The following is an 11,981-nucleotide window of genomic DNA, read 5'->3' on the forward strand; positions in this document are numbered from 1 at the left end:
GGTAAAAGTGTCCGGTCTGGAAGGGGTTAAAGCCAGACTGGGATGTGTATTGTGTAAGGTTCTGTTAATGGGGTTTTATGATGGCCAAATCAAAGGGTTGCCTGTTTGCCATGCTGTGATTCGATGTTGGTTGATTTGGCGAAGAGGTTTTGTCGTGTCCTATCAATGGACTAATGAGGATGTATTGGAATGCAGCTAAAAGACTGTGAATTGTACAAGATGCCTATGGAAAGGGGATGACTGCTGTTAGGTGGCTCCTATCCTACAAAATGTCATGGTTGATCTAAGTTCTGGATAACATGTCTTCTTCTTAAAGAGTTTTTTGGGTGCACAGTTTGCATTATCCAGAACAAGCATTGGTTCAGACCAGGGGTGGACTGACCATTTGGAAACTTGGGCACTGCCCGAGGGCCTGGGGTCAGTAGGGGGCCCCATGAGATGCCCTTGGTACCTTTTTCATAGGCTTTTTTGAGTTTGGGCAAGGACACAGGGGCCCCATGATCCCCTATTGCCCGGGGAGTCAGTAGGGGGCCCCATGAGATGCCCCTGGTATCTTTTTCATAGGCTTTTTTGAGTTTGGGCAAGGACACAGGGGCCCCATGATCCCTTATTGCCCGGGGGCCCCATGAGTTGTCAGTCCGCCCCTGGCGGCCGTAGTTTAACCACTTGCCTACCAGGCACTTATACCCCCTTATTTACCAGGCCAATTTTCAGCTTTCAGCGCTGCCGCACTTTGATTGACAATTGCGCGGTCATGCAACATTGTACCCATATGAAATTTTGATCATTTTTTTCTCACAAATAGAGCTTTCTTTTGGTGGTATTTAATCACCACTGGGCGCTTTACTTTTTGCGCTATAAATAAAAAATTGCCAAAAATTAAAAAAAAAAAAAAAAAAGTTTCTTTGTTTCTATTATAAAATTTTTCAAACAGGTAATTTTTCTCCTTCACTGATGTGCGTTGATGAGGCAGCACTGATGGGCACTGATAGGCGGCACTGATGGGCACTGATAGGCAGCACTAAAGGGCACTGATAGGCAGTACTAATGAGGTGGCACGGATAGGCGGCACTGATAGGCAGCACTAATGAGGTGTCACGGATAGGCGGCACTAATATGCAGCACTGATAGGCGGCACTGATAGGTGACACTGATGATGGGTACTGATAGACAGCACTGACTGGCATCACTGCTGGGCACTGACTGGCGGTACTGACTGGCACAACCGCTGGGCACTGACTGGCAGCACTGCTGGGCTGCACTGGTGGGTGGGCACAGGTGGGTGGCACTGGTGGGCACAGGTGGGTGGCACTGGTGGGCACAGGTAGGTGGCACTTCTGGGCACAGGTGTGTGAAATTGCAGAGTGGCACAGGTGGGTGCACTGCTGGGCACAGGTGGGCGGAGCTAGTGGGTGCACTGTTGGGCACAGGTGGGCGGAACTTGCGGGTGGCACTGCTGGGCACTGATCATCAGGGCACTGATCATCAGTGCCCTGATGATCGGTGCCGATCCCCGCTCTGACAACTGCCGGTTCTCGGCAGTATTTTTCTCACGATCTGACAGCGTGAGGAAAGTGCAGCCGAGAACCGGCACTTGCATTTCCCTCTGATCAGCGTGTCATTGGACACCGCTGATCAGGTGGTAAAAGGCAGCTGTGATTGGCCTTTTACCACATCACGTGATCAGCTGTGTCCGTAGGACACAGCAATCACGGAGATCGCCGGGTGCGCGCCCCCTGGGGCGCGCAGGAGAGCGCGTTCTGGGGGGACGTCATATGACGTCCACTCAGAACTGGCCGGCCGCAGTGCAGCCGTCATTCGGCTATCTGCGGTCGGCAACAAGTTAATTAACACAATGATTTCCTATGATCCTCAGCTCCATCATTCTGTGTTTTTCCTAAAATACTTCCATCACTACAAATAGCAGAGTAGTGCATTATGGCCCCTAGATGAAGCCAATGATCACATTGAAACACTGAAGGAAATAAATACGGCTAGCATTCCACAGATGGGAAAACGCTGGTCATATTTGTTCAACCCTTTTTTTTTTATATAGTCCTCTAAGTGTTTGCAAGGGCTTACACCACAAAATGTACTCAGCCAATGACAGGTGAGGACTCCATTTTTATTGTTCTCCTGCTATTAATGGCCTAGATGGAGCCAAGTACCGTAGAAGTAAACTGCATGAGATAAATACGACCAACCTTCGTCTCGGCTGGGTGAATGCCGGTCACATTCGTTCAAATAATTAAAAAAATAGACCTCTAGGTGTTTGTGAAATCTTCCACCACAAAATGTACTCAGCCAATGAAAGGTGATGACTCCATTTTTATTCTTCTCCTGCCATCAATGGCCAACCCGGTCCCACACTTCATCCACGTCTTTGGGGACCTCTGATCTCCTTATGAACTGTTTCTTCCATGATGAGGATCAGCCATGGAGTATATCTGAGGTGTATATCAGGGTGTGCTTCTTCCCCACATGAGACCTGGGATGTCCAGCAACATTCATAGTGAAGACATTTCCTGCACTCAAGGCACTAATACACCTCCAGGGTTGTGTGGGACCCCTGATGTACAGGAAGACAGGACTTCAGTTAGGAACATTTCCCTCACTCAGGACAGCAAAGTGGCTTCTCCTCCGTATGCAATCTCTGATGTCTATAAAGATTGGACTTATGTGAAAAACATTTCCCGCACTCAGGACAGGAATACATCTTCTCCCCCGTGTGTGATCTCTGATGACTGTAAAGACTGGACTTCTGTGAAAAACTTTTCCCACATTCAGAACAGAAATGTGGCTTCTCCCCTGTGTGAGATCTCTGATGTATGGAAAGATGGGATTTCCGTGAAAAACATTTGCCGCATTCAGTACAAGAGAGTGGTTTATCCCCTGTGTGCAATCTCCGATGTCTGGAAAGATGGGACTTTCGTGAAAAACATTTTTCGCACTCAGGACAGGAATAAGGTTTTTCCCCCGTGTGAGATATATGATGTTTTTTAAGATTGGACTTCTGTGAAAAACATTTCCCACACTCAGCACAGGAATAAGGTTTTTCTCCCGTGTGAGATCTCTGATGTGTGACAAGATCTGATTTTTGGATATAACATTTCCCGCACAAAGAACAGGAAAAAGGCTTCTCACCAGTGTGCAATTTCTGATGTCTGTAAAGCTGTGACTTATGTGAAAAACAATTCCCGCACTCGGAACAGAAAAAAAATGACTTCTTACCTGTGTGCAATCTCTGATGTTTGTAAAGATTAGACTTATGTGAAAAACATTTCCCGCACTCAGTGCAGGAATACGGCTTCTCACCTGTGTGAGATCTTTTATGCACATTAAGATCACATTTAAAATGGAAACTCTTCCCACACTCAGTACAAGGAAACCTCTTCACTGTTGGAAGGCCGGCCCGGTCCCGCACAGTCTGAGGTTCCTCAGGATACGAGGAATCCGATGGTCCATCTACACTGGGTGGTGCCGGAAGGACATTGGAGGGAGCCGGGTTTTCTCCTGGACTATATTGTGTGATGTCCTCATCTTCTACTTTCCAGTCTGGAGACAAAGTGAGACAATCCTCGGAGGTTTTCCTCATCTCCCGGCCATGGACTAAAATACAAAGACAAAGAGGATTACTAGACAGGAGCTGATTGGTTCACCCAAACCAGGACTCCGCCCACATCAGGCAGCTTGGTCTCTGAGGAGCTTACAATTCCACCCTCAAGGGAACTAGGAAATGGCTCCTCTGATCTCCTACCAGGTCATTTCTTTATTCATGGACCTTAGTCAGAGAGTGAGGAAACAACCAGAGCTGTCTTTTATAGGAGGGACAGTGATGAGGGGATTATAGGACGAGGGTCCCCACCCCTCTATCACTCATCGCCATCTTCCCAACACAAGAAGTACTGCACTTCCTTATTTAGTCCATGATTTAGTCATGAAGAACAGAGGGGCTGAGCCCCACCAGAGGTCAGAGAGTGAGGATGGGGGGAGAACAACCAAGATGAAGACTGGACTGATCCTGAAGACCACCATCATTGGGGTATTGACTCCTCCCTCATTATCACTTTCTGTTTAAGGGTCCAAAGTTGGAGGATGTTATCACATTATTATCACCATGTAAAAGTCTGTGCTCCAATCACATTATCCGATATAAAATGTCCAGCTGGGAGGAAATGGGTGTAACAGAAGAGAATCCATATTATATATATTATTACACATACTATCTAACCCATAACTTATTTTATAGGATACAACAGTTAGGACTATATGGTACTTGTAATATGTAATGTACAACCCAGAGTATATCGTACAGGGGTCAGGACTATGTAATATATATAGAGAGAATTATACAGTCAGGACTCATAATATTGGTATTCAGTAAGCAGTAGAAGCTAAATGTTTCCTGTAGACAAGTTGCAGAGGTCCCACACCGCTGCCTCCCATCTCCTGAGACTGCACTCAGTGACTTGGGTCTGAGACTATACAGACATATCCCTCCACCCGGCACAGCCAGCAGACCACAGAGCAAGGAACCCTGGGAGATTTGTTCTGTCAGAGATCTTGCTAGACCCAGACATTGGGCCAAAGACCCGAGAGCTTTGTCCCAGGTGCCTAGGACTAGTAACGCCTTTTAAAAAAATAAAAAATTTGCTGCCATCTGATCCCCAGAATCTCCATAAATCCAGTCTAGATACATAAATTGTGTCTGCAGCACAGAGAAGGAAGATTATCCGAGAGAAATCCAGGAATACAGGACGGGGAACACAGCTCAGGAAAGTGACCAGGGGATTACAGGCTGATATCACCCAGTCCCCGCCCTACTCTGGACCAATCAGTGAGCAGTATGGGTGGAGGAATGGATTTAGTGTTCATGACCCACCTGTGCTGATCTCTGTAGGAGTGTCCTCCTCTATAAATGTCCCCGTTATTCCATCCTCCTCCATAGACTGCTGATCATCCCTCACATACGCCTCTTCTTCTTCTGATTTCACCTCAACTTTAGAATCTCTCAGGTTTCCACTCTGAATATAGAAATCAGTTGTAACAATGCAGATAATGTACAGATCCTAATGATACTATTAGTGATTGTTCATCATCTACCTGATGATGGTGAGGGATGGTGTGACCTTCCTGTGTGGAATCCCGGGAATACAGAGGACGGGGACATCTCTCTGGGGGGTTCCTGGTATTAGTTGGCTCCATCATATCCTTGTGTCCTTCAGAGAACTCCTCCATCACTCCATACTCCTCATCCTCCTCTTTATACTCTTCTTTAACAACAATATTATAATCCTCGAGGATTCCACTCTGAAAGATATAATAAAACATTCATTGTAACAAACATGCTGTGTATAAATCACAACTACCAATAATTGTCATCATCTACCTGATGATGGTGAGGGATGGTGTGATCTTCCTGTGTGGAATCCCGGGAATACAGAGGATGGGGACATCTCTCTGGTGGGTTCCCATGACTGGATCCATCTACCTGATGATGGTGAGGGATGGTGTGACCTTCCTGTGTGGAATCCCGGGAATACAGAGGACGGGGACATCTCTCTGGTGGGTTCCCATGACTGGATCCATCTGTAGGAAACACACACACTGACTGAATCCATTGTTTCTATGTGTTTATCAGATGATGGGGGATCTAGGTGGATCCTCCGTACTGCTCTCTCCTTTACAATAAAGTCTCCTCTTACCCGGTGATGTGAGGGGCGGCTGATTGTCCATCATGACGTCCTTGTAGAGATCCTTGTGTCCTTCTAAATACTCCCACTCCTCCATGGAGAAATAGACAGTGACACCCTGACACCTTATAGGAACCTGACACACACAATGATACAGTCACCATCCAGACACATCCCTTGTCTGTTACTGGAGAATGTCCCAGAATTCCTGGCACCGCTCACCTCTCCTGTCAGCAGCTCCATCATCTTCTTGGTGACTTCTAGAATCTTCTGCATGTTGTGTCTCTCAGGGTTTAGGGAGTCACATGGAGGCACTGTGATGGTCATATGATCACCTGACTTCCGAGGAGGAAATCTCTGTATTGAGGAACCAATAGGAATATCATGTTAGAATCCCAGAATCCTCCTCACCTCTCCGGTCAGGTCTGTGTTTTATTAATAGAGATAAGAGTGATGTCATGTGACCTCCCAGAATCCTCCTCACCTCTCCGGTCAGGTCCATGTTTTATTAATAGAGATCAGAGTGATGTCATGTGACCTCCCAGAATCCTCCTCATCTCTGCAGTCAGGTCTGTGTTTTATTAATAGAGATAAGAGTGATGTCATGTGACCTCCCAGAATCCTCCTCACCTCTCCAGTCAGCAGGTAGATGATCTCCAGGGTGAGGTTTAATATCCTCTCAGTCATGTGCCTCTGGTCCTCCTCCATCCTCATTGATTTGGTCATGTGATCTATGGGGGTGCTCTGTAGACAGATAGCAGAGAAATATCTTGATGGTATTGGTTGTACAATATTAGTATGGGAACATAAGGATTTAATGGGCAGGCTGCCCTCAGTGGGAAATGGAACTAGTTTGGGTTACTTAGAGGTCTTTTGAGCTCCATTTGTAAGCAGCCTGCCGTCTCCTTGCTGTGCAGTAAACAGTGTGCAGTAAAAGTACCACACATCCCTCCCATCACCATATATATAAAAGCCAGGCTGTCCATTTACCTCCATCAAAATACTACAAAAGACAGAAATCTCATATGAGAGGTGGAGTTGCTGCACGTGGAGATAGTAAGGGGAGAGCAGTTGCTGCATGGTGAGATAGTAGTGTAAAGCAGTTTCTGCACAGGGAGATAGTAGGGGAGAGAAGTTGCTGCATGGGGAGATAGCAGGGGGAGAGCAGTTGCTGCATGGGGAGTTAGTAGGGGGAGAGCAGTTGCTGCACGTGGAGATAGTAGGGGGAGAGCAGTTGCTGCATGGGGACATAGTAGGGGGAGAGCAGTTGCTGCATGGGGACATAGAAGGGGGAGAGCAGTTGCTGCACGGGGAGATAGCAGGGGGAAAGCAGTTGCTGCATGGGGAGATAGTAGGGGGAGAGCAGTTGCTGCACGGGGACATAGTAGGGGGAGAGCAGTTGCTGCACGGGGACATAGTGGGGGAGAGCAGTTGCTGCACAGAGAGATAGCAAGGGGAGAGCAGTTGCTGCATGGGGAGATAGTAGGGGGAGAGCAGTTGCTGCACGTGGAGATAGTAGGGGGAGAGCAGTTGCTGCACGGGGACATAGTAGGGGGAGAGCAGTTGCTGCATGTGGAGATAGTAGGGGGAGAGCAGTTGCTGCACGGGGACATAGTAGGGGGAGAGCAGTTGCTGCACATGGAGATAGTAGGGGGAGAGCAGTTGCTGCACGTGGAGATAGTAAGGGGAGAGCAGTTGCTGCATGGGGACATAGTACCCAACATGGTTCAAAGATGACATATTAAAAGCTCCTACAGATCATCAGTTTAGAGTCAACCAAAAATAACGGCCCCAGAATAATTGCTCTCCCTCCGGGGTGTGACCATCCCATGTCAGGAACCCCCTATGTGACATCACAGTAGAAATGACAGGTCCTCTTTAAGGAGACACCAGGGCTCTATTAGACCTCCATCATCACCTATGGACCCCAGTGAAGGTGATCAGTACAGATGGGGATTCCTCCTCTCCTTCCCTGACCACAGTGACCGGGGAAGGACAGCTCTGAGCCTGGAAGTCATGAAATGTTCGTCTCTTCTGGGTTCATTCACCAAAGGGGAGATCCAAGAACTCATCCCCCTCCACCCGCCATGCCGGTCCCAAGCCTGCAGGAGGGGCAGAGGAGCCGGGGTACATGGAGGAGGTAGTCAGGAGTGGGGGGAGGTTGGGATCTTCAAGGGAAGGGCATGGAAGGGCTAAATTCAGTAGAACCCGAATCTGTATCTCATTACAAGAGACTGCTAAGGTCCACAATGAGGAGAATGTTCCGGCCCCGGAAGTGGGGGAATGTTGTGCCCCTGAAGGGGTTCATCTGGGTTCCCACACTATATATGTGTGTATCATCATCTGCTGGAGATAAAAGACGTCACAGTGACTACGGAGGAAGAGGACGGACGTGACTATGGAGGAAGAGGACGGACGTGACTATGGAGGAAGAGGACGGATGTGACTATGGAGGAAGAGGACGGGCGTGACTATGGAGGAAGAGGATGGACATGACGGGGGGTTACTGGGTGTAAATAGGAAATAACATCTTATTACCTCCTCTGCTGCCACTTCCACCAACGTCTCCTCTCTACTTCCTCCCCGCTCACCTCTCACCCGGAACTTCCTGTCTGTACCTGACATCACTTCCTGTCTGTACCTGACATCACTTTTTGTCTGTCTTCCATAGAGACTTCCTGTCTGGGTAGAAGTGAGATCACCACCTTGTGGAGCTCAGAGGAACTGCAGCCTTTCTCAGCCAGGGTTCCTCCAAAGGTTTCTAGGGGTTCCTTGAGCAATGAACAATTTCTGTCTCTCAGAACCAACTGACATCAATGATCTGTAAGAAGGGCAATCTTCTCACTGTCGGGAATATAAGAATGTCCTTCTCCCACTGATTACTTCTCCTTTTGGTGGCCAATTTAAAAAACCATGACACTGACCACTGGTATAAGGGGATCCTTCTCTCATTGGTCACCAATGTAAGGAAGTGCTACACTGACCACTGATATAAGGCATATTGAGCAGGTTCTGGCCAGTGATCCATCCTCAAGATCCAGTAGATGCTCAGTTGGAAAGGTCTCCAAGTTGGCCCTTGCCCCTAGATAATCCTGCTCCATATAATGCAGATGCTGCCGATGGGTGCTTAAACCTAACAGCCGTGGGTGATGAGGACTAAAGAACTGTTTGAAGGCATTGGTCAGCTGGCCGCCTTCTCCACCTCTCTTCCTGAAGCCTGAGAAACACGTTGTCCAGGAAATGGTAACCTCCCAGTATCTGGAAAGGTGTTACATAATTTTATTTACAAGGTATCTTCAAGATGTTTCATGCTTTGCTCCCTCTGGGAAGACTGGATGAGCTCTGCACCTTTACCCTTGTAACGTGGAGCAAGAAGGGTGGCCAACCAGTATTGATCCCTCTTCTTGATACCATGAATCCTCGGGTCCTTAAGCAGGCTTTGCAGAATCAGGGAGCCCATGCAACATCAGTTTGAGGAGGCAGGAGATTCTGAGTCCTCTGGGTCACTGAGGATGACATTGTCAGGAACTACCTCCTCCCAGCCACGTACTACTCCTGGGTGGATTTCTGGGGACTAAAAACCACCCCTTGAAGACTGCATTCTGTGATCTTCTACTTCTATGCTGCTGCAATCCTCCTCCTGCTGTGTTCTGCAGTCCAGCAGGAATGGTTTCTGCATAAAGGGGGCTTTGAGAGGACAGGAAATCCTCCTCTTCCTCCCACTGTTCTGCCTCAAGTGCCCTGTCCATGATTCCACACAACGTGTGCTCCAGCAGGAAGACTACAGGGATAGTGTCACTGATGCATGCAGTGTTACAGTTCACCATCCTTGTGGCCTCCTCACATGGTGACAGGACAGTGCATGCATCCATTGTCAGCAGCCACTGGCGTGGTGAAAAGAAGCCAAGCTTCCCTGAGCCTTCCTGTTACTATATTCACACAGGTACTCATTGATGGCCCTCTGCTGCGAGTGCAGCTGCTGCAGCATTGCTAAAGTGGAGTTCCACCGAATGGACATGTCACAAATGGATCGGTTGGTGGGAAGATGGAATTCCTGTTGAATTTCAGCCAGCCAAACACTGGCTTTGTATGACCACCAGAAATGGCCACAGACATTTCTGGCCTGCCTCAGAAGATCTTGAAAACCTGGGTACCTGTTCAGGAAATGCTTCACCACCAAATTCAGGATGTGTGCCAAGCATGGAACATGTGTCAAGTGTCCCTGTCGGAGGGCGGAGAGAATTGTTGCATACAACCATTCCTTGCTCAAGCTGCTGTGGCATCAACCACCTCTGAGCATGCCCCTGCACAGCTGACAGAATCTCTGGCCCAGTGTGGCTCCTGTCCCTTAGACAGACCAGCTGAAGCACCACGTGGCATCTTTTAGCCTGACTGCTTACATAGCCCCTTGAATGCTTATGGAGCACTGCTGGTTCAGACGACAATTCAGCAGAAGAGGCCATAGAGGAAGAGGAAGGGGAGGGGGTGGAGCAGACAGATGTGGCAGAATCACCACTATGTTTTTGGAGGCGTGGTGGTGGAACAAACTCCAGAACTGAACCCTGTCCTGCATCCTTCCCAGCTGCTAGCAGAGTTACCCAGTGTGCCGTGACGGATATGTACCATCACTGACTGTGCCTGCTGGACCACGTGTCAGTAATGTGGACCTTGCTGCTGACCGCCTTGTCCAACAAGGCCAAAACATTACCTTCCACATGATGGTACAGAGCTGGAATGGCCTTGTATGGAACAAATTGTCTTTTCGGAACCTGTCACTGTGATACAGAACATTCTGCAAATTCCCGGAAGGGGGAAGAGTCCACCAGATGGAAAGGCAGCAGTTGTAACGCAGCAATTTGGCCAGGATAGAATGTGGATGGGTGGGACAGTCTTTTTTTCACGGTTCAGCAAATGGTAGTGAAATTTTCCTGCTGAAATCAACAGGTGGTGTCCTGCTGTCAGATGGGCCACCCACTGCTGTACCATCACTCCTCTCAGTGGAGGCTGTTGAGAAGATCCCAGATGAGGAGCAAGGAGAAGTCTGCAGTTTTTCGGATGTGGGTCTTACCGGTGTTGCTGCCAGTGGGCTGCATGGCAGCTCATCATACGTCTTGTCAAGCATGTGGTGGCCAAGCAGCTGGTGTATTGGCCACGCTTGGTCTGCTTCAGTCAAAGACTGCAAACAGCAATGCTGCCCATGTGTTGAAGAAAGCCCACACCAGAGAACCTTTGGAAGTCGGTCAGGAGTCAGCAGTGCCCGGCACCTGTGGAGCTCTGTTGTGTGATGCCATTGGTTGGCTGCCTTTATGCCTGTCCCTGGAGGACATCCTGCCTTGTTGGAGTTCTGCCTCCTCTTCACTGTCCTCCTCTGTTCTCTCAGGCACCCAAGTATGGTCAGTGACCTCATCATCCCCTTCCTCCTCATCAATGGAGCCAACTTGGCAGTGTGCTGTGGCTGGGGGAACAGGACTGACAATTTCTTTTCCCTCACTGGCACCCCCTCTCTCCAGGCTCACGTCACTCCTTTCCTCATCCTGGGAACCAACATCACAGCATTCAAATTGCTGCACAGCCTCTAGCAGCATGGAACTGACCCTAGGATCAAATCATTCTGGTGAAAATGCCATCTGATCAGGGCAATGGCGATGGCACGGGGCGGAGCCTGACTATGGCGGCGGCGGAGAGCTCGTGGTAGGAGCTCCCGCACGGGCCTCTTCCGACCGATCCCCCCTTGGACTCTAAAATTCCCCCCTAGCAGATGGAGGTCTAGAGGGTAGAGACCTACCTCGACCGGGCGGGCTCCTCTGGCTGAGCAGCTCCCCGGAGCTGAGAGCGGAGACCAGCGGAGAGAGGTAGGGACGCTGAAGTCTGGACGCCGAGCCTGGTTGCCGGGTGACAGGGAGGCGCGGCCGGGATATGTGACCGGCCGCAGTGCACCTCTGGGAGGCAAGAAAGCCGGTCGCCCGGCCGGAGGCTGACGGAGCAGGAGAGATTCCGACCTGCAATCCAGGGAGCCCTAACAGGTGGTCGATGGGGAGCCTCCCCAACAAAGACAAAGAAGAAGAGCATGGAGGAAAGTCCTGGAGGGTCCCCCTGAGAGGAAGAGAGCGGACCTGCTGAAGGAATTGGAGGAAGGAGCCTGGAGCCGTCTCACGAGAAGCGTTGGAGGGGTGAGTGAGTCTGGCGGTGGCCCCAAACACAAAAATTGTATAGAGCTGGAGGAAAGCAGGGAGAGAAAGAAAAGGGGGGGACCCCCAGAGGACAAGAATAAAAAATAAGGAGAAGAAC

At 49.3% G+C, this 11,981-nt stretch overlaps 1 protein-coding gene across 1 annotated transcript; it reads right to left on the bottom strand.

Moving 5' to 3' along the window:
- Positions 1-5,637: 5,637 nt before the first annotated feature.
- On the bottom strand, positions 5,638-8,277 carry LOC149460826 (gastrula zinc finger protein XlCGF66.1-like). The gene is made up of 4 exons (XM_089679261.1): positions 8,232-8,277; positions 6,324-6,437; positions 5,916-6,050; positions 5,638-5,829 (listed from the first exon to the last, which is right to left on the bottom strand). The coding sequence occupies exons 2-4, from the start codon at positions 6,417-6,419 to the stop codon at positions 5,638-5,640; spliced, it is 423 nt and encodes a 140-aa protein (XP_089535387.1). The 5' UTR covers positions 6,420-6,437; positions 8,232-8,277.
- Between the last annotated feature and the right edge of the window lie 3,704 nt (positions 8,278-11,981).

This window comes from Staurois parvus, unplaced genomic scaffold (assembly GCF_062004578.1).
Source record: "Staurois parvus isolate SC_StPar_1 unplaced genomic scaffold, SC_StPar_1.0 ptg000221l, whole genome shotgun sequence".
Classification (NCBI taxonomy): domain Eukaryota; kingdom Metazoa; phylum Chordata; class Amphibia; order Anura; family Ranidae; genus Staurois; species Staurois parvus.